General features: G+C 40.0%; 1 protein-coding gene across 3 annotated transcripts in view; it reads left to right on the top strand.

Moving 5' to 3' along the window:
• The window catches only part of RHEB (Ras homolog, mTORC1 binding), a 42,325-nt gene extending 21,165 nt beyond the window's left edge, over positions 1-21,160 (top strand). Inside the window, exons 3-9 of one of the 3 annotated variants that reach the window (XR_005103592.1) lie at positions 6,028-6,095; positions 9,257-9,339; positions 13,612-13,668; positions 13,769-13,816; positions 14,396-14,477; positions 20,149-20,260; positions 20,651-20,767. Coding sequence is in view for 2 of the 3 variants with exons in the window: in XM_037382865.1 (XP_037238762.1) it covers positions 6,028-6,095; positions 9,257-9,339; positions 13,612-13,668; positions 13,769-13,816; positions 14,396-14,477; positions 20,651-20,743 (431 nt within the window). In the remaining variant the exon portion in view is untranslated. Of the gene's footprint in view, positions 1-6,027; positions 6,096-9,256; positions 9,340-13,611; positions 13,669-13,768; positions 13,817-14,395; positions 14,478-20,148; positions 20,261-20,650 lie in introns of all 3 variants that reach the window. The other 2 variants (XM_037382865.1, XM_037382866.1) reach the window with 2 other exon arrangements.
• Positions 21,161-22,424: the final 1,264 nt, after the last annotated feature.

Below are 22,424 nucleotides of genomic sequence, written 5' to 3'. Positions count from 1 at the left end.
GGCTGAGTAACTTGATCATATTGGCTCACTTTAATCATGTAACAAATAAAACTTTGATTGTAGCCCTGGACTTCATGTATTTTGACTTCTGAAATGCAGCGGTAGCACACATTTTTACTGCTGCAAAATTGTGCAGTAGGACATTAAGCATATGTGATACTCTGGAAGCTTGAATGGAGTAATCATCGGAACAAGGTTTCTTTTGGATATATGTCGTAATAGCTACTGATTCGTAATTATCAGGATTATTTTATCGCTTAGAACTGAAATTCAAATGCTACTTTTTGAGAAGCTCTAAATTTGCTTTAGCGAGTCAAGTTGGATAATTCGCCCCTTGACGTGAATGATTTATTAGTCCTTACACACCTGTCAATAATATTAACACTTTCCATCATCCTTTTTTACTTTGTTAGAGTTATAAAGTTAGCTTTGAATTAAAGCTGCTAACAAAATACTGGACTTAAGTTTCCATATTTTAAATCTTAGTATCAGTTGGGACAGTTTATTTTTCACTGTCTGTGCTATATAAATGCAAATTATTTAGAGTAATCTTTTAGTTTTGTGCAGGTATATGGGAATGAATAAAGCTTGAGAGGCATGGGGTCAAAGTCTGTCCAAAATGCTGAGTCTGTATCTTGTTTTAGGATTTTGACATCTTGGTACGAGGTTGGCTTGTTTCATCCTTTACAAGCTCTTGTCATCCACAGAAACCTATTGTCTCTAACTGCTATTAGTGAGTCTGTAGTTGCGTGTCTCACACTGGCAGTATTTCTTAACTATATGAAAATACACGTCGGATGAATTTGTTCTTACTTGACTCTTGTAGTCTGTGCTGCTTGTTTGATCTGAATTCTAAACATTGAGCATGTCGTGGCCGTGAGAACTATGGGCAGGGGCATCTTGAAAAGGCTTACTTTTCTTCACTTGATTTCTTACTTGTTTGGAAAATAAACAGTGATATTCATTGGTGAAAGTCTAGTGACCTGTGGCATGGCTAGAGGAATTTGCTTTCTGAAAGGTAGAGAATTGAAGGACCACTTCTTGCCTCAGAAAATGTTGCTGGAAAGTAAGGGTTGGAAGGGTAAAAGGTGTTCAAAACAGTAGGAAGTCTGTCCTGTCTTAAGTCCTGGACAGCCTGATATAATTATTTTAAAAATGCTTCTGTGAAGAACGGAAGACATAATACATTCCAATTTAACATAAAATTTTAAAATATATTGAAAGTATCTTTAACAAAGATACAAAACTAATTTGGATGGGATTAGTATTAAAAAAATATTTTGACTTAAGTTCTTAATGGTTTTAAAAGCTTTTTTTTTCCCTAAATAAAAATCTTTGATCAGACCTGTCTTTTGACGCTTCCAGCTGTATGTTTCTGATCCTATGCAGGATCATAAGACACAAAGTATGTAATCAACTCTTCTACTGTTTTGCTAGCCTGTAATTTCAAACCTGGTTGACAGCGCTGGCAAAAGAGATTGAGGAGTCGAGGTGCCTATACTACAGGCGGTGCTGGAGGATGTTACACTTTTGCAGTGCTTTATAGCAGGTTATAAAACAGTTTCAACTGCTGATTGAGTCTACTTCAGTGTCACAAAACTTGGAAATGAAAAAAATGCAGGCTAAAGAATAGGCTAGCCTGTGTGAGTTCTCTTTTGTCTCCAGAAAATTGTTACTGCAAATTTATTGCAGTGTTCTGCCACCACTGATGAAAGGGTAGAAAGCTGCAGTACTGCTGGTAGCTTAATCTTCATGATTGTTGTTCTTCAAATAATAAAATTTGAACAAAAATTGAGTTCAAAGCTGAATTTTATAGAAGGCAAGCTATAGTTAAGCCTTACAGGAACAAGTTGCATAGCCTATGGACCTTGAACAATAGGAATAAGACCTAATATTCCAGTAGTTTCATTTTTCCATTGTGAAAATCTCTATTTTCTTTGGAAGTGGTAGAGGAAAAACACTGCTTCACAGTTGCGTTTTCCTTTGCTCGTATTACATTAGAACCAGAAAAGTCAGTTTATTTAAGTTAATGGCCAGGTTGAATTCAGTTGCTTCTACTCAACTTGTGTATCAGGAAGAGTAACTTGCAGCATTTTGTGGCAGCAGTGGAGGTGAGAGTTAGTTGCTTAGCAAAATAAATTTTCCCTTTCTGAATGTCCCGATAGGAGTGACACCACAATGGGTGGCTATTCTTGAGACAGCTGGGTTGAGAAATTAGTGGAATGATTACTTGTGGGAGCGTTGGAAAGAGCAGGAAGATCCTTGCAGGGTGGGAGAGTGTGGAAGGAGTCTGTGTGGACCCTGAGCTGGATGGGGCTCTGAAGGCAGATTAGCTCAGATGAGCTAAGACCAGAACAATTTAAAACTCTCATCTTACTGGAATAAACCCCAGAATCTTAATTTGAAACTCAAAGCAAATAGCACAGTAGGAGTAAATAATGAAGACACAAACATAACTCCACCTACCCCCATCTTTGCAGGGATGTCTTTGGTTATCATTAATTCAGTCATTTTGTGCTGCAGGAAAGCTGACTTGACTGCATCTCAAAAATGTTTTCTCCACCTCCTCTGAGGCCTGCCTGGCTGCTTTCTGCTTTTCCGTGCAGCTTTGAAGAAGCTTCTAGCACTGTGCCACGGCTCTCTGGTCTGTCTTTCTCCCCTAAACAGGCTCAGTAGCTCCCTAAGGAAAGTGTTCCCCCAAGGGCTACCTAACTCCAACCCATGTGTTTTAATGTAGTTATGAGTAGAAGCATATTAGAAAGGGGGAACGAGGAGTCTAGTAATGGTGGATGGGATACCTATAGGTTTAGTTTGGGTCTGCTAGAAGCATCTTTAAGGCTAAACTTCTTCCATGCATATCATGGCAGCTGCTCTTGAAGGTGAAGTGTGCTTGTTCCCAGGAGTTCTTGATGAACCAACTTCTCAAGGGTTGGAAATGAGTCTTCTGGGAAAAATTAAAAATAGCTCTGTTGAATTACACATCTCGGTGTTTTAAAAGCTGTCCAGCAGATCAGTGACAGACATTGAATTTGGGATGAGGACAAGTAGAAGGGGATGGAGAAGGCAGTAACTGAGGAACCCTTACAAGGTGGTTGTATTTAGCTGCTGGCTGGTAGCTCTATGGGAATAATGTTACACCACTCATACTTTTACTCAGTAGCACTGTTGATCTAAAAGCCTGGTACTGGTTTATTTTTTTCTATCATAATGACTTGTTTTCACAGCAGCTGTCATTTGAGTTGCATATGCAAATCATTTCATTCATGTTAGTTTAATTGAGATACACTTGATCTTAGGGTAATGATCAGCAGCTGATGGAGTTGCTGCCTAAGTTACACTTCTGCTGAGCTGTAGCAGCATTCAGGGCTGTGCTCTGCATGTACTTTTACCAGAACTTTTTCTGGTGATAAAATGGCTGTAGTTTCTTTGCAGTGCAGCTGTTGGCTGCTGCACCCTCAGCTGTGTGCATATATCTGTTTGGTGCTGTGCTGTCTGCTGCAACATCATATTCTCCAAGTTTCCGTAGTGCATCAGAATTAGGAACAGTTGCAGGTGAAAGTAGGGATTGCAGCATTCTTCATATAGCTACAGTCAAGGTAGTTGTGTTGCAAGGTGTAAGCAAGCCCTGTTCTGAGATCCGTGTGCTTCACGGAGCTAAAACAGGCTTTATTCATACTTCAGCTTGTGGGCAGCGTTTTGCAGATGCTCATGTTATGACTGGGACTGCAGAGACCGACCGTTCAGTTCTGCTGAAATCTGTCCTTGGCATACCAGGAAGAGTCATACTGTGCAGTGATCTTACTATCGGTTGTTTGTCTTGCTCATAGGCACAGTAGAAGGCAATGTGTCCTAGGGCGGTAGGTGAGGGAATTGGAAGTGAAGACTTCCTCTGGGGGACTGTGGATCACTAATCATATGTAGTACAGCTGCAGGTTTTTCCTCAAGATGAAATTCTTACCAGGAATATTTTTAAAAAGCTTCAGCAAAGAAAAGGGAGTCATTAATTATGACTGCATCGGAGCAGATTTGTGTTCTTGCAGTGGGCTGATCCTGGTGCTGCAAGCCTCTGCGCTGAACTAACAGTTCTCTTCCCCAGTCTGTGGTGACTCCTCCACTGTTTCTCTTCCCCTGGCTCTGTCATACTCTGCTTCCGTTGCTGCTGCTGTCTTTGCTGGCTCTAGTCTAGGCTTCTAGAGTAGTCTGAAAAAGCTGCCCTCTGTCCCTTTTTAAATATTAATTTCATGAGGCTCTTGAAGCTACTTTGGTTGCGGAGTGCTTTGATGTGTATGTGAACTGTCAAGAGACTAGACAGAGCCTGTTACTTTTTATGTATCTGTTAATGCAGTATGTCTCCAGATGAGTCTGTTTTCCCTCTGACTTGAAGCAGCGATACTGTATATGGCAACGCTGCACAATAACATCTGTTTAAACAAATGGTTGCCTCTCTCCTCACCACAGTATTCATCCACGGCAAAGAGTTGTTGTGGGATCACAACCCTAAAATTTTATGCAGCAATGACAACAGCATCCAGTGACGTGAGCGCAGCTCACGTGCACGCGTGCTAAAGCAGCTTTCTTAGAGGATAGGCAGGGTAAGGCAGGAGCTCTCGCTCTGAGGCTCCATTTCAAATTGCATTTGTTGGTATTGTAATGGAAACTTTAGGTATGCTTTACGCTTAATTTAGACGCTTTGTATTAGTTTGGCTTTGCTGTTTGAATTGCTCCTTTTTTAAAAAAGGGTGCTTTGATTTACTAGGTGGGTTGACACCTCCAGATTCAGATTGTTCACCCTACTTACTCAAGATAATACTCACATTGTGGAGACTTGAAATGGCAACGACAATCGACAGGGAGGAGGAAAGCTGACGAACATCAGCTTCTATGAGACCCCGTAAAAAAAACCCAGGAGGCAGCGCAGGCAGGAGACTGCACAGCGTGATTGAGAACATTCAACTTCGCAGCTTCGGGCAGCTGTTAGGACAAAGTATGGTGAACAGGTCACTGCAGTGTTAGCTGTTGCCCTGCCCATCGCTGCAATGAAAGATGAAGCTTCTTAGGACTGTCAGTATTTGGGAAAACCACCTCAACCAGAGGACAACACAAGCTTTACTCAGTATATTGGTACTGTCCAGTAGCTGTGTCTTGAATGCAACACTAAGGGCAAAGTGAGGCTCTGCAGCCAGGTTTGTGTGCTCTGGTCGGTACATGTAGTGCTCGGTAGTACACTATTCCTGCAAGAGCTGTGACACTGTTTGCTTTTGCAGTTGCATAATACAAACGCTGAGTAAGATTCGTCAGCTCACAGTGCGTTGGCGTTTCGTGAATCCGAGGAGGAGAAGCAATTCTCATTGCTTTTAGGGACTGAATGTACTTCCCAACTGGGGACTAGATAGGCTGGTAGCTACAGCAAATGTGAAAGCAACATGGTGAACTTCTAGCTAATTTTAATTATTTAGGTTCAGTATATTCATAGGTTAGGTTCTGTGTGTTTTAGCCACCAAAGGTGATGGGTTTCTTTTTTTCTTTTGGTGTGGGGAGTTTTGGTTGGCTTTGGTTGGTTGGGGTTTTTTTGTTGGTTTTGAAATTGAGATAATTTACCTCATGATATTTACATTTGGGAAATTGATCTTGCTGAACTGCTTGGAAACTGGGAGAATATCCTATAATAAGTTCAAACTTAGCTTTTATGCTAATTGTATTTAAGTGTCTTGTGTTACTACAAATTATGGTTGCCTGGAATTCTTAGAGATGCATGTAAAAAGCCTTTTTACTCTTCCTTTTAAGTAAAAGAGAAACTGGTGCATCCAATGTATGGAACTCAGAAATTTCATATTTCAGGAGATTCATTATCTGCAATACGGTAGTTAAAAATACAGCCACCTGATCTAGCCTTTTATTGCTACTTTAAAGCCTGTAAATAAAGTTCCTTTTCTTAGTGCCTTGGCTGATGATGGCATAGATGAGTGACTTCTGATCCCTTCCTTGCGTGTAGTTCTGACATGTTTATGTATTTCTTTTTTGTTCTAGCTTTTACAAAACTGATCACAGTAAATGGCCAAGAATATCATCTTCAGCTGGTTGACACTGCTGGCCAAGTAAGTTATGTTTCTTTGAAACATTCTTCAGAGTTTAAGACAACAGGTATTCCCACTCCTGTAGCGCTAAGTTGGTAGTGACCATGCGTCCAAAGGTGAAGGTTAACTTAAATGATTCTCCCTTGTCATTTAGTCACTAAAGAGCAGTGTTTCTGAAGTGTTTATTTAAATGCTTTGTTTTGGCTTTTGTAGGTGTGTTTTTCCTGCCTATTGAACAAATGTCTAAAAAAGTGAAGAAGGAACTGCTTGAGCTCTGATGTACCAAAAGTTCATAAGTAGCTTCTGGCTATCTATGGACTAAGCTAGGCGTCTTGCTTTAGGTGGAAAATACACTTCAATAAACCATGGAGAACTTTTCCATGACTTTTTTTTTTTTTTTCTGTTTGTGTGCTCCATCTACACTACTGTGACTTGTATCCATGAAATAGTCACGGGGAATAGACAGAAATGCGTATCAGTAGTACTTACCAGACTACCACTAAACTACTGCAGTTTGTTTACATTTTTACATGATGGTTCATGCGTCCTGCTGAGCCTTCACGTAATGACAGGGAGCAGGATGAGACAGTGAACACGTGTCCTGTAGCGTGGTCAGTAGCTCTACAAAGTACAGGTGTTCATTATATAGTGCTGCTTGGCTGAACTGGCACTGCACGTCCGTGCACAGGAGTGCTCCGTCTTCTGAAAGACTCTGTGTTAGGAAAAAACTGTTAAATACAGGGACTGTTAAACCCCTGTGTTTTTATCCTAGATGTTTTATTGCTTATATGTTCTTACCTTCTGTGATTTCTGATACTATGCCTTTGGGGTTTTCCAAACTATGAGTAGTGTTAAACAATGTTAGTGTTGTAAAATACGCTGCCAGTACTTAAGGCTTTAAAGCTTCAGGACGCTTGCTCATAGCTGGGAGACTATTCAGAAGGGTTGTAACCTTTTAAGTATGTTTGATCGCTTTCTTTGAAGTGAGCTGCATGACTTAAGAATAACCATGCTGTATTTATATGGTGTCAGCTTGTGGTGCTAATCAGCAACACTGTATCCACTTAAAATCTGCCCGAGGTGTCTGAAGTGATTAAAAACACAATACCTGCCCCACATTCCGGGGCAAGATTGTTTGATGGGGAATGCTCTGCAGAGGAGAGCGAGGTTGAGAGGTGGACAGGCTGAGATGTGTGAGCAGCAGAGTAGGCTCCATAGGTTTTAGTTCATGCCAATGTTGGTGTACTTGCCTTACATCTCCAATTGTGGCATAGTGATAAAAGTAAAATTTCTCTTTGAGGAAGAAATGGCCTTCTGGGGAAGGCAGCGTAGCTTCACCAGTAATGTACCTTTCTATTGCTCAGGTTTATTTTCAGGGTTGATTTAACGTTATACAGTCCTGTTACACCAAAATAACTTCTTTCCCAGCCTGTGGTTATTTTCAGATTTGATTCTTCCTACAAATGACTTGAACTTTTTCTGGCTCGCAAGGTTAGAGGGGAGAGATGATGTTGGGTTATGGAAGGTGTGGCTTGGACAGATTCCTCTTCTAAGTCTGCCTTGCTTAATGATCCATAGGGAATCCTGGTGTATACAGCACAGCAAGGATCATACTGTAGATTTGTTACATGTTTGAAAACTTGACTATGATTTGAGAAGTTGTAGCAGTGTTGTTTTAGCGCTTGGCAAAGTTCTTAATCTGACCCACAAGTTCCAGGAAGCATAGCAGCCTTTCCTCCTAGCAAGCTAAACATTAAGTAATGAATTGGAAACAGTTGAGGTTATGGCGCTTACTTTTCTTGGTACTCCTCCTCTGTCCCGTGCCTCTCTAACTTTCATGGTTATCTAATTTCTGTAGTTCAGTTAAACAGGAGTCTTGGTGCAGATCATAGGAGAGGAGTGCAAAAGGAAGTCTTACCTAACACCAAATTCCAGCTGGGGCAATCCCAAGAAATTCTGGGTAAAGTCAAACCACTACAGCGTTGCACTTTCACCTGTTTTAAACGCAGACTAGCTCAAATCCCTTCGGTGTTGACTTAGGGATTACACGGTCAACTGAAGTGGCAGTTTGGCATTTCAGTGAGGATGGGGGAGGGCTGCCCTCAGCCTGTAGCAATAAAGGCAATTAAGGGCATCTTTTGTCAAGTGTTATTCTTTCAGACTTTTTTGGCTGAATCTGTGAAGCTGATTTATAAAGGGTTTTTCCTCGTTTCCCAGTTAGGGGAGTTTGTTTCCTTTTGGCTGTCTAGATTTAAGCTGCGTGATTGTACTGCTCCATCTGTTCAGTCGTGACAATATACAGGGAGGTTATGTGTTCCTAAGATAAAATTAGCATCTTAAGAAGCATAGGTTTAAAAATTTGAGAACTCATACAGTAAGAAGTATGGCTCTTGTCAAAATGGAAATGTTTCCTGGGAATATTTGTTGGAACAATTTAGACTTTTAACATGAGATTGATTCATAGTATTCCTGTTGCATCACCTGCACTATGTCAGTCTGTGTCATTTACTGATTTGGTCAGTTGCTTTTCTACAGGGGTATTAATTTCAGTGATAAAGTTTCTGATGTTTAAATAAAACACCCAAACAAAACACTTGTCATGTAACATAAAATTCTAGTTGTCATAAAGCAACTAATAACTATATTTTGTGCATCTGTAGTTGATAAGCATTAGTTAGTAAGCCAGTTATTCACTTCCTAACAGATCCCTTAGGTAATTCAGATATTATCAGTGTCACTTGAAATTACAAACTGCTAGATCCTGTCTTCAGCTGTTGAAATTAGGAATTTGAAATGCATCACAAGCAAGATAAGAGGCGTAATTGCTAATTAGTGGTAGGACAGAGTACATGTTTCATACTAATACAAACTGATAATTAAGCAGGATTAGAGGATTGGGAATAGCTTTAGCTGATCTGTAGTTGTAGAGGGAATAAACCAAAAAAGCTGTAGATTAAATTTTAGAGTATACAGACTGACTCAGCTTTCTCTTGATTTGGTAACAATGCCGCATCTGACATTAGGATGAAAAAACTTAATTCTGCAAGTACTACCTATGCAATACAAAATGGCTCTGCACCTTGTGTCTTAGAAATATGACCAGCTTATCTGATGGTGATCTGCTATTACTAAGTTCTGGACTGTGACCATAAGTAATTTTAAATGCAATATTCCTTCTACAGGATGAATACTCCATATTTCCTCAGACGTACTCCATAGACATCAATGGCTACATTCTTGTTTATTCAGTCACGTCAATAAAAAGGTAACAATCTGTTGTCTTCTTCTGGTTCAGATATTAACCAGCTATATTCTGGGTTCAGGTCCTGCCATGTTATATTTTCTTTACATGTGTTTTATTTCATTTAATCTCTCTTTCCCTTAGAAGTGTAGTGGAAATTAAAAGTAATGTTTTTTCAGATATTTCCCCTCAGATCCAAGTGTCGCAGGCAGTTTGCAGACTAATATGCAAGGTACCATGTAAGAAATGAGACAGTGCTGAGCTACGTTGTTTTGAGGTGTAAGTGAAAGTACAGGGAATGATTTCAGGAATAAGTAGAGTTCATTACTCCAGCATCAGCTACAGAGGCAGACCTAAATGTGACCCTAAAGGGCACTGTACATTTATGTGAAGTACCCAATTAGTTGCTAGATCGGTCCCTCAGCCTTGTAGCTCATTACGGTACTGAGATTTCTTTGACACTTGTCTTGAATTGTTCTGGTTGACTATCAGAAACTTTTGTATAAATAGCAATATACGACTTTTTGCCTGCAGACTCACTCTTCACATATTGCAGCAAATAATCTTACTTGAAAATTTCCCCTAGAGTATCTTATTTTGTCCTTGCTGTCCATTCTGACATGAGGACAGGGTCCATCGGAACTGAAGTAATTTACGTTGCAAGACACATCTCAGCCTTTGTAAGGCTTTGTAGTCTTTGGTTATTTTGCCCCTGTTTCTGGTCATCTTGCTTAGTTCAGATACCGGCCTATATTGAATAGATCTTAATTTTCTAATGTTATGCAACGTCTTTGTTATGGCAGCGAAAACAATCCTATTTTCTTAGATTTGTTTGTGTAAAATGATTAGGACCATAGACCTTTCACTCTCATCAAGTGGAAGAGAAATTGTTGCATCCCTTCTACTTGCAAGGAAGCTGACCAGCTTTTTACGAGTGATGAAGTGTTCCATGTCTTTTCCTCTAATCAGACCAAACTGGTCATCTCAAGTGCTCTTTAATAGACAGTCATAAAAGAGAGATAAAACAACTTGCCTGTTGGCTCTTCTGTGCTTCTCAAATTAAAAAGGTTACAGTCTGGTTATAAGTTTCCGTTGCTTGCAAGGTCTTTAATGCTGAACAGATTTTCCAGAGTCCTTCATTCTTGGTTTTCATCTGTAGTTCTGAAGTAGTGAAGGGTAAGCACATGTGATACAGAGGAAATGCAACAGGTACTAGGCATTCATGTGTCTCTAGAGATACTAAACTACCTAACTTTTTTTTTTTAATCAGAGGTTCAGTGTTTGGTGCTGAGTAACTTACATGAAATAGGAGTTAGTATTCTCAGCCTGAAGTAGACAATCCTCCACTCCTAAAATGAATAGAAAAATGTTCATTGATCGGTGGTACTGTGAGGACAAAAATATCTTTGATTTAAATCAACTTAGATCACTTGGAGGCTTCTGCAGCTTGTCCTGTTCCCTGGTTGGCCGCTAAAGGACATGTTCTTTTTCAGCTACTCCAGTTGCTGCCTCATGATGTCTTGAGCTTAGCAGCACAGATGAAGAAATGAAAATCTGTTTTCTCTTGTAATGGTCAATCAGTTAGTTCAGTTGGTGAAAATACTAACGGAACAAGATAGGTTAAGACTTCAGGTAGTCTTTTTTAAGACTACAGGTAGTCAGTATTTTAGTTTGATCAATTTATTTCAGTTTTTTTCTTTCTTCCTTGATAAATTTAAATTAAAAAGAAAAAATCCATCATCCTGTCTTGTTCACTTCCTTATGTTCTGTATCAAGACCCTGTTTAGGCAAGAGGGAAGATCTTCCACAATGGTCTGGTAGCTTAGATGACTTGCCTAGGCAATCAGATTGCAGTCACCATCTGTCTTGACTTCTGTCAAAGTGTGTGTATTGATCTGCATATCGATTCAACAGGGGTGAGAGCTTTGACAGCAAACTTGATAGAAGTGCCCTTTTAAAATTAACGTCTTCCCTGCTAACCTCCAGTGGGAAGTTTAAATGGGACTGGAGTAAAAGCTAATGCCCTACATTTCTCATATTCCCAGGTTCTCAGCAGCAAGGTTACTGGAAGGCTTTTGTTCTAGTTAACCTTAATTAAATTCCAATTTTATACCTTGCTAGATTCCATGATTTTGTGTAACACGTTTATCTGACAGCTAGTACTTTTTTGTTGTTGTATTTCACACGTTGAGCTGTTTGCTGTAACCTGGTTTCCTTGACAGAAGTCAAAGGACCTTTTGTGGTCTCCAAATCTCTTGCTGTTGCATGACTTGATGTGATGATGCTCTTTCTGGATTGGTCAGTATCTGTCTTAAAGCATGTCCCTGATCATTCTAGCCTTACTAATTTGAAAAGCTTTCTACAACATTTAATTGATCTGGTCAAGCCAGTTTCATTCCTTGGCAGATCTTAGCAACTTGTTCCTGTGTCAGAATTGTGTTTGAGTTTAAATAGCACTTCTCTTTTTGGTTTCCTCCTTGATCTGTTAACAAAGATCAGTTGTTTACTTGTAGTATTTTTACTGAAAACAGAGCTCATGAACTATCCTAGGCAAGCAGATAGGTACACAGAACTAGGGAATGAAGAGCCCAAATTGAACAAGAACACTTTGCAGCACAGTGCGCTGGAACCTCAGGCGAGGGCTCACCAGGGTGCTGTGCCTTGGCAGGGCGTCTTCATGGCTGTGCTGGAAACATCACACCTAATAGTGGAAAGGAAACTGTGATTGTACTGTGTTAGTGATTCAGTTATCTTGTGGCTGTTGCGCTAGATCTTTCCTGTTGCTTCAGACTGAGAAACAGTTTTGTGGTCTGTAGCAGAATGGTTTTGGTACTGTTCTCCTTTCAGTTTGCAGGGTTACGTGTGTAGCAGTGCCTCTCAAATTTGTCACAACCAAGCTCCATTTAATTCTTATTTTTAAAATAATTCTAAGAATAAAAGTCCAAAACAAGGTGTCAAGACCAGGATTTCACTGGAAATTTTTCAGGATAAGCTCTTAGTGACCCTGAAGTCCCTTAATTGATTCCGATTCCACATTTTAATGTAATCTGTAGTATTGTACTTGAGTTATTAGTAGTAACATGGGCCATGTAAGTCACGCTTTTGTTTGCAAAGAACTCATTTTCTTGATAGGATATACTAAAACTATTGGCTGAACATGGGAGAAGTATTGTGTTCTACTTGGTCTCGAAAATTATTGGAGTGGTCAAATTGACCTACTTGACAGAAAATCCTTCTTAAATGTGGTAGTGTTCATTGTTTGGAAATGAGACGTTTTAATGATTCAAATAGCTTCAGTAGTGGTTTTAGGCACCAGTTCTTTGAGAGCTCAGAGTTGGTAGTGTGTTTGAGTGCTGCTCTATTTTTAAGAGTTTCAGTTCTAATTGAAATGCAGTGCAAGTCAAGACGCTGCCTGTAGCTAACAGCCTTGGAAGTTGGAAAAGTTTTGGTCACTTTTTTTTGTCGTCTAGTTGTGTCTCTCATCTGTGAGCCTGTGCCTCTCTTGAATTTGAATTTTGCACTTCACGTATGAGCATTTTTTTCATAATGTAACTAGAGGAGCACAACATTAACTCTTCAACCCCATTTATAGCTTGTTCTCAAAAGTACAAAATGTCAAATGCAGTGCACTTTGTTAGTGAGGTTTTGGGCTTCTTGGTATTTCACATTACTGCTTTTTACCTCCCTCTTCCAAACTTCACATACATGGTAGTTGACCAGACAAGTCCTTGAGTAACTGCTGTTTCGATACTATCTTCCAGATCAGTTTACTCACTTTCCATAGAAAATTAGAATTTAGGCTTCTTTGGGTTTCACATAAGTAAAACTAAAGAATTCTATGAACTAAGTGTTCTTAAAAGTTTATGTGTTCTTTCAAGATGGAGCTTGCTTAACTAAATATTTTTCTTTGAAACCGCTTTAATTTGACATGCTCATCCAGAATTGTTGGACTCAAGCAGATAAATTTCTTACTGCAGCTACAAACAAGATGAGAGGTGGGAGGGGCTTTTAGTGATTCTGTTAGGTGCATTGGGCCTGGGTAATGTTATTTATTTCTGCAAATATCATAACCGGGGAGGCTGTAAAGGTAGATAGTAGGCTAGTCTTTGCTGCTTCTGGGACCATTTTGTCTTTTGTACGCAAATGGGTAAGATTTTCAGCATCTTTGTAGTTCTGCCACTGTACGTAGAGTATATTTTAAACACAGCAACCTACATATGCATTTAATTGCTTGTGTATTGGGTATTAAGGATAAACATTGGAGTGCATGTGTGACTTCATCCCTTTATTTTGCAGTTTTGAAGTGATAAAAGTTATCCATGGCAAGTTATTGGATATGGTGGGAAAAGTCCAGTAAGTAGTGACACTTTCATCTCATTTCATTGCAGGCATGTTACTAGTACTTTGTTCAGTATACTGTAACTGTTCTGAAGTTCTGAACTTTCTTTCACAGAATACCCATTATGCTGGTTGGAAATAAAAAAGACCTGCATATGGAACGGTATGTGAACTCCAGTATGTGTGAAAAGCAAGACAGCAGCCGGCATTCCTGTGGCTGCAATGCGCTAGTTTTCTTCCTGGCTTTCCATAACTAAAATCAAGTTGTAGGTTAAAGTAAGGTACTGGCAAAGGAATTGTCCAGAATGTGAACTAGGAGCTATGAACTTTTGTTGTAATGTTGACTTCCGCTGTAAGATTCCAAGGGCAGTCATTTAACACTTCAGGTTTTGTTGGGTTGGTGTGTCGCTGACGGGGTTTTGGGGGGGGGGTTTTGTGTGGTTTTTTTTTCCAAAAAAAGTTACAATTGTGAAGAATACACTTCTGTTAATCTGTAGTATGATCTGGTATTTATGAAAACAAAGCAAGACTTTGAGACAGCTGCTCTTCTGGGTTGCATAGCAGTTTCACCTGGCCCAGTAGCGTTTTATACAGCAGCCAAAAGCAAATGCTCTGGATCAGACTTCACTAAAACATTCCTATTACATGCATTTATGTGTTTCGGTACTCAGAGGTCTTTTCTGATGTATCAAATTCCAATTCTTTTGCAAGTTATAAAGATTTGGTTTTTTTCTCTGGTCAGGGTGATCAGCTATGAAGAAGGGAAAGCTTTAGCAGAGTCCTGGAATGCAGCTTTCTTGGAATCTTCTGCTAAAGAAAATCAGGTAATGGATTTAAGTGTCACTTTATTCAAATAGCAATATAATGGAATGACTCATAGTTTCACTTAATAAAGGAAGCTAAAATATTTGCATGTACTCTACAGATTTTTTTTTGTAGATGGTTGGAAACAAAATGGCTCTCAGCATTCAGGTCTATGTATAGAAGTTTTTCCATGCAACTGTAAATGGAAGGAGGAAGTGAAGAACTGAAAGTTAAGCTTCACTGCACATAGCAGAACACTTAGTGACAAACTAAAACTCAGATCCACGTGGCAGGTGGAACAGTATCTGTGATCTACTGCGGTTACCTTAAATAAGAGGTCATCACAGCTGCAGAGGAGTGAGTTGGTACAAGGGTACGAACCTTGTGTTTCAAGGTGCTAGGCAAGGCTCAGTCTCTCTAATGTGGGAAATAATCATCCTGTGAGACCAGAGGGGAAGGTGGGAGGGGTGGTGGGGCAACAGGAAAATGTTAGAATACAGCAGAGGCTCTCAAACATTACTGTGATACAGCTACAGTCAAGTTGCTTAATCTGATGGGATACAATCCACACACACTCACACTTGTTGGTTCCCTGTCACAGGAAGAAAGTGTTTATAATTACGTGTTAAATAACACCTTTGTCTTGATTGCTTTAACTGACTTGCTTGAAAATGCCTCCTAAATATCTTCTGGTATTTGATTTTGTTCTTGTGGCTGTTAATAATACTTTGTCATTGGTTTGACACCTTACATACCTAAGCTGTAAGAGCCTTCTAGTTTGGGCTTGAAGTAACAGATAACTGCTGCAAATTACGGCGGAGATGTCTTTTTTTTCTTTTTTTTTCTAATTTTTTTTCGCTTAGAAATTTCAACATCATTGAAGTTTTTGCTTTTTGAAAATACAGGCATATATGATAGCGACATTGTCGGGCTGCTTCTAACCAAATCAGTCCTTATGCAGAAGAAACACTTAACATTGTCTCACATTTAACCTAGCATATCGCATCCCTGGCCTCCTTGATAACTTCAGCACAATCGAAAGGGCAATCCTGTAGCTAGGACAGGACCTGTTTAAGCAGCCTTTCTTTCCTTCTCCCCTGTACCCAGAAGCAAAACAAGCAGCTTTTGTCCAATGTCTGTTGTAGCCAATTCTATGAGTTACTTGAGTAAAGCTGGATTTTTCCCTTAGAGAAAGATTTATTTTTTTTTTCCTGCAGATAGGGAACACTGTGAGTTAGTTTATCAGTACTTCTGTTTCTGGCTAAGACTTGCATTAACCTTGTCAGAATTGGTTGTTGTAAGTTCTGACCCTCTGAATTTAGACACGGGTTGTTAGAAACAGGTGTTTGAACACAATTCCTCCTTCGTGCCTCTTGCATAATATGCTCGGTAAATTTGTCTGGCTTCAGAAGTTTGGGAGATCGTGTGTCACTTCTGAGATGGGTGCCCACAGCATGTGACCATCTTTCAGGATTTCTGGCGTGCTTCCTTTGGAGGCTTGGGATGTATAGAAGAAAGTGTGAAGGAACCCAAAACTGGGCAGCTGCTTCGGTCTTCTCAGAAACAGTTGCAGAGGAACACTTGCCTCTGAAGAGGTGGAGGATTGAGCTTGGAGAGCAAAGTGTGAAGTCTAGAGCTGTGAGGTGCTAGGGGGAAGAGGAGACACCAGGCCTTGTAGCATCCCTTACTATGAGTTAGGTCAGAGATGGTTCTGAACTCGTGCATTTTTTTCCTGCAAATCCTAATTTGGCAGGATCAAAACAGCTGATACGTAGACCTCTGTCAAGACAGGTTATCTTCTATTCTGAAACTGTCTGGTTTGAGGGGAAGAAGGGTTTATTTTGAACTTAGTAATGGGGTGTGTTGTCATTCTGTCGGTACTGAATGTTCACCTTGCATAAGTCAACATTACTGGAAAAAGAAGTCTGTTGGCACTTTTTGCTTGGATGTTCATCCAAATCACCTGTACTGTCTTGGTACAGCAAATGTAACTTGCTTAGCAAGATTAAGTGTAAACTTCCAAAACTGGTTCAGGTTCTGTTTGCTTTACAGAAAGCTAGTTTGATGCTAAAGGGGATGAGCTGGACTGGATTGGGAATTCAGAGTTTAAAAACCTCAGCAGAGAAGTCAAACCTTCCTGACTGGGAGAAAGTCTCTTAATCCTTTCTGAAACCTAGCCATCTGTGTTTGATGGATGTGGAGCAAAAGTATGATAATTTCTACTATCCTGGTCTGAAATTGGTTTGGTATGTGATGTTCTTTGCAGCAGTGAGGAGAGTAGGTCCCCTTGCTATAGGGTTTAGACCAAACTTGATCAGCTGTGTGGTCTGTCCTCTATAACGACGCTGTTTGCACTGCTGGAACCAGAGAAGATATTCCCCATAATGTGTTCTGATAGCAAAGGCTCCTTTCCCCCTACAAGGGGGTGGGAGAGCATTGACTTTTCTCCCTGCTTTGGCAGAAAAAAAAAAAAAAACCAACTCCTTTTTGGTGCATCTGTGAGAGTCCTAGGAGCATTAGTCCTACTATACTGGGCAACTAAAACAGTTCTATAGATTAGCTTCAGCAAACTAGACCTGTTCTTCCAGGAGTTAACAAAAGATAGCGTGTTCCAGAAATGCTATGACTTTGAATAGATGGAAAGTGAGAGAGGAAAAGATCAAAACTGCGGTGATGGTAAATGGTAGTGGCTGGCAAGAGTTGTCAAGGTCACATATGTCTGAGGCTGTGTGTCAGCTCCTCCAGACAAGGGTGACCTGGTAGGACTTTCAGAGGAACCTGCATATCAGCTAGGGGAATCCCTGGGCTTTGAGAAGGCAATTCTGAGACTTAATGGAGAAGACCTCTTTTAGATTTCTCATGGGCTATTGTCATATCTTCTCAAGCTGCTTAATTATTACCAGCTATGTTGAACTGCTTTGGCAAACTTCAGGAGCTTTGAGCCTCTCTTGTGGAGCTCCCCGCTTTGTTTAACCTAAGCCATAGCATAGTGCCTCATCCTAATCCCAGTACAATAATGTGTTAACTGAAATACAACAAGAATCCAAATTGGTCTTAAAGCCAGTTGAAGCTGGGAGCCAGCTTTTACTGGAAGAATTTAGGGAGTAACGAGCAGCCAAATTGTGTTCATTCCCTTGCACCAAATCCAGTAGATAAACTTGTTTTAGATGGAGATGGGAAGTAGCAAAAAACCTACTTCTTGCCAAAACGGAGCTCTCTTAAGAAGCAATTGCTTTATATCTTTTTAAAGAGCAATTTGATCTTCAAGTTCAGGAGATGCAGTGCTCGGTAAATGCTTCAGAGTGGTTTGGGATCCAGGGATCTGACATGTTTATCTGGGTGAGCGTGTTTGGACTGGCAGAGGATGGGGGGGAACCGCTCTTCCTTTACCTGACTGCTCAAGTTCCTTTGCCCAGTTCTGTGCCAAGATACACTAGCAGGTAGTGTGAGCAGTTGAGAGTTTCCTCTTTGAAGTAGTAAAACTGTTGGATAATTGAAAAATACAGCATACCGAAGGATGGCTCCGGTGCCTGTGGGCTGGATTTGGGTGTTTGCATCTTCCTGGGCGGGCTCCTGGCCGCGTGTTCTCTCCCCGCAGAGAGCTGCACCTCGCGAGCTGTCTGTCCTGCTCACACCAAGGGGCACATCTGCAGAAGCAGTTGAGCCTCTGGAGTCTTTTGCATGGTGCTGAGCTCCCTAGGCACCGTGCATTGCCCAGGCTGGCCTCTATTTTGTTTCCTCAGAGGAGAAAGGTAGCAAAAAGAGCCAGATGGTCTTCTGTAGGCTAGGTGTGACCCACGTTCTGTGATAGGGCCACATGGAGACAGATGCATATGAAGTCTGGCTGCGTTCTTTATTCCTTGCCACAAAACACAGCTTCCTGCGCTGTTCAAAAGCTCATTCTAAAATTCTTCAGCATATTTGGGCTGAATTACACCCTCCTAAGTGTTAACTGTAGGACAGTGATTAAACCTTCTCAGTGAATACATATTTTCTGTGAAATGAATTAACAAGCCCTGTGAACTCCTACATCTTTGTGTTTCAAGCAGCACGTCTTTGACAGAGAATATACAGCTTCTTGGGTGACAGAAGTTGTGGAGGTTTTTTAATGGGTGCTTTGAAGCAGGGGTATAAAGAACTTGTGTGTTGAAATGAAACCATTGAAAATTTCAACTCTACGGAAACACAGATGCAGTGAATTTATAAATCAGTATATTGCCAAGTTTTGATTAAAAGAAACTCTTCATTAGTGGAACCAGTTTGATAGCAACTGCAGTCTTGACCGTGGTTCTCCTAGAGTCTAATTTACCCAGCATATGTGTTATATCATTACTGGACTAATGAGTCACTTCTGTCAGATTCTGTTGGGATTGCAGGGAAACTCCATTATGTGGAGGAATACTCATTTCCAGCTGATGAAGTATTTTAAATAGTTGCAGAGATAGTACTGTGCACAAATGGTATAAATAATGGGAAACTTTAAAATTCAGTCTAATCTTGTTAAGATTGCTTTCATATTGTTATGGGGCTACTTAGTTAATGGGATTAGTTTGGAAGTGATCCAATTAAGAATTACACCTTGTGGAGGCAGAAGAAGGTCAGAACACATCGTCATAAATCACAGGGTGCTCTTCAGCCTGCTGATTAAAAAAAAAAAAAAAAAAAAAAAACCCAACAAAAAAAAAAACCAAAACAACCACCAACCCTTTTTATCTTCTTTCATAATGTGACTGCTTTTATATAATGAATATACTTTCATTCTTAAGGAGCACATGCTTGGAATTTATGAATGGGTGGCTAGAGGTTAGATAAACTTAAAATGGCATGTCTCAGAAGATAGGAGACCACTTCCAAGTTGAAGATTCACACGCTGAAGTACCGATCATATGGTGAATCTTCAGCTTGACAATACTGTAGAGAAGAAAAGCACTTTTGAGTGGTCCTCAACTGTAGTATAGATTTATTCTTCTTAAATTACTTCTAGGCAGTCTCGGATGCTGCACGTTGTAGTTTCTGGGTATTATGTTGGAAGCTAGTGTACAATTTTGAAACCCTTAAAACTGAGTGAATTCTGAAAATAGCAGGTTAATAGTGTAAAGTATTTACTACAAGTAGCGTTCATGATGTTGTCCCAGACGCCTTACTCTCCCGCTCTTTCAGTATCCTTAACAAACAAACAAAACCCACCAAAACCCTAACTGCACTTAATCGAAATCTTCCGTAAAATCTCCTGAATCACTCGAGTTACCTGACACCCTTTCTTAGTGTTCGGGGGAGCTGTAGCAGGGGAGAGCCTTCTCACCAGCCTGCTTCGTGCTCGCTGTGGAGGGAGGAGACCTGGTGTAGACCAAGCAGAAGCAGAGTTAACAGCAGAATGAGTGGCTGCTACTCTGAGAGTACCTGCTGCCTTCCCTCTGAAGGAGTGAAGGGATCCATAACACGTGTAGCTCATGATTTTGCAGAGGGACTCTTTATAATCCTATACGTTCCATACAGTAAGCTAGGATGTTTGTGTGAGTCTGACGGTGTTGGCAGTGGTTATCCTATAGTTCAAGCTGTTTAAAATGTAAAATCCCTTTCTCTCAGAAGGACTTTATCAAAGGATATTGCTTAATATTAGACAATGGCTAATTTGGCTCATGTTTTCCCCTTGCGGTGTCGCACAATGCCTAATACTGGTCTTACTTACAGGTAAGATGAGAAAATCAAGAATACTGAAGTTACCCTCATGGTGGGCTGTGCAAAGTCAGTGTTTATGGCTGAAAAATCTGCTGCCTCCTGTAATTAACTTGGAATCCTAAAGGTTACTTAGAACTAATTAATTTATTCTCTGTAGCAGGAAAGTGTCAAGATCTTCAGTGCTCTCAGTCACTCGGTGCAAGCTTACTATCTAAAATAAAGCTGAACTATAGTTACTGGCTTTGTTGTGAGTATGGCTCGGTTTATACCTGCCCTTCCTGCAGTGACAGAAAGTATTTGAGAATTGCTGTGGAATAGGATTTTACACTTCTCTTCCAAAATGTTGTGTTCCAAACTGAAATTACTGTATTTTCCTTCTTTGATTTTGGAAAATAAGCATTGGCTGCGCATTTATCTGCTAGTGTAGCCAGTAAAACTGTTAACTTTTTTAAAGTTATTTTTTCAGTAAGTGGGCAGTTTCTCCTTACCTACTAACGTTGTACTCTCTTTGCAGACTGCCGTTGATGTTTTTAAGAGGATAATTTTGGAGGCGGAAAAAATCGATGGGGCAGCTTCACAAGGGAAGTCTTCATGCTCAGTAATGTAATTCCACTGCAAAACCTGAAAACACTGGGAATACATTCTACCTGAAGAAGCAAAACTGCCCATTATCTTTAAGGATAAACTATGCTTCTTTTTTTTTATTTTTTTTTTCTTCTGTTAACCTGAAAGATAAACAATTGGTTTGGAGCCTTTCCCTTCAGATTATGTTAAACTCTGACTCCTGTGCAAATGGCTTCACTTCCATTTTCAAATTTTAAGCAATCATATTTTCAATTTATATATTGTATTTCTTAATATTATGACCAAGAATTTTACTGGCATTAATTTTTCAGTGTAGTTTGTTGGTTAGAATAATCATCAAAATGATGCATATTGTTACACTACTATTAACTAGGCTTGGATATCAGTGTTTCTTTGTGTTAAATGTATACTTGTAAATAAAATAGCTGCAAACCTTAAATGTTCTGTTTATAATTTTTTGTTGATTACACAGTATCAACTTTTTTTTTTGTGAAAAATGTTCACCTGCTGACCTTAAGAGGAGGCATGAGATCCGTGGAGCCAGTGGATTGTTTGACTGTTGCCTGGGAAGTTGTTTGCGAGTGATTCCAACCATTTTTGCTACTAGAACTCCAAGCTGGCCGAGTGGCTGAGCGTGCCTTGTGCACGTTCGTGGGAAGGAGGCACAAGCAACACCTTTGATTTGGAAGGGGAGGCTTGGGGTTTTCAGTCAGACAACCTGCACTGTCTTTTTCCTCTGTAACCGCTAAAAGTCATGGAGTAAAGGGTGTGCAGATGTGTCCCAAGTAGGGGGCCCGCATACACCTGCGCTACAGACTGTTCGTGTGGACTTGTAACTAAGAACGCTGTCAGGATGGAGTGGATTTATCCAGATCAAGCGTAGACTTGCTAAGAAATAAAAAATGTCATTTAAAATAAATTGCACGTCCTGAACAAATTGATGTGAGTTGTTTATCATGCATGTCTGTACTTTTGCATTGGGAGAGCACTGTTAAGAGGTGAGAAGTCTCCTGGCATCTGGCTCTTCACAATGTCAGGGCCACAGCACGGCACTGGGCAGCCTCCTCTAACCAGCTGCAAGTTTTTTTTTTTTGGCTTTGGGGCTAGAGACTTAACAAGCCTTGATGTCTTTAAGTCTGATAACAAACTATTTCAGCTGCATATTTAAAAAAGTGTGCAGTTGACCTACTTCATATTTAAAAACAAAACCCAAAACAACAGCAAAAACATGGATGATTTGGGGAACAGTTAGTTAAATGAACTTTCTGATGCATTTTTATAACGATTGGAAAACTTAGTTTCTGGCAGGAGTAAAATGGAGGGGAAACTTGGAATGTTTTTGCAACAAGAATTAGCTTTTGCATTTTCGTGTATGCTAAGGTAGAAATTCAGCATGTCTCCTCTCTTCATTCCTTGTATGGTAGTTCCCTCATGTTAGATAGAAAATGGTCTAAACCTCTCATTTAACAGTGTATGTAGAAAAACTTAACTATTTTCTTTGTCACCACGAAATTAACTGGCTTCCTGGCAAAAAAAAAAAGCTGTTTTGGTTTTTTGGGGGTTTTTGTTTGGGTTTTTTTTTTTACCCTCCATTTAAGATGCTTCCCAAAGTTTCTGGAAACTCATTTCTGTTACCTGAATTTTTATACTCTGTGCCGAATACAGGTTCTGTAGGTGGACGATCGTCATACATGACAGGTTGC

The sequence above is a fragment of the Falco rusticolus genome, chromosome 4, assembly GCF_015220075.1.
Source record: "Falco rusticolus isolate bFalRus1 chromosome 4, bFalRus1.pri, whole genome shotgun sequence".
NCBI lineage: Eukaryota > Metazoa > Chordata > Aves > Falconiformes > Falconidae > Falco > Falco rusticolus.
The sequence above is the reverse complement of the archived record's forward strand: the minus strand, read 5'-3'. Positions and strand labels throughout refer to the sequence as shown.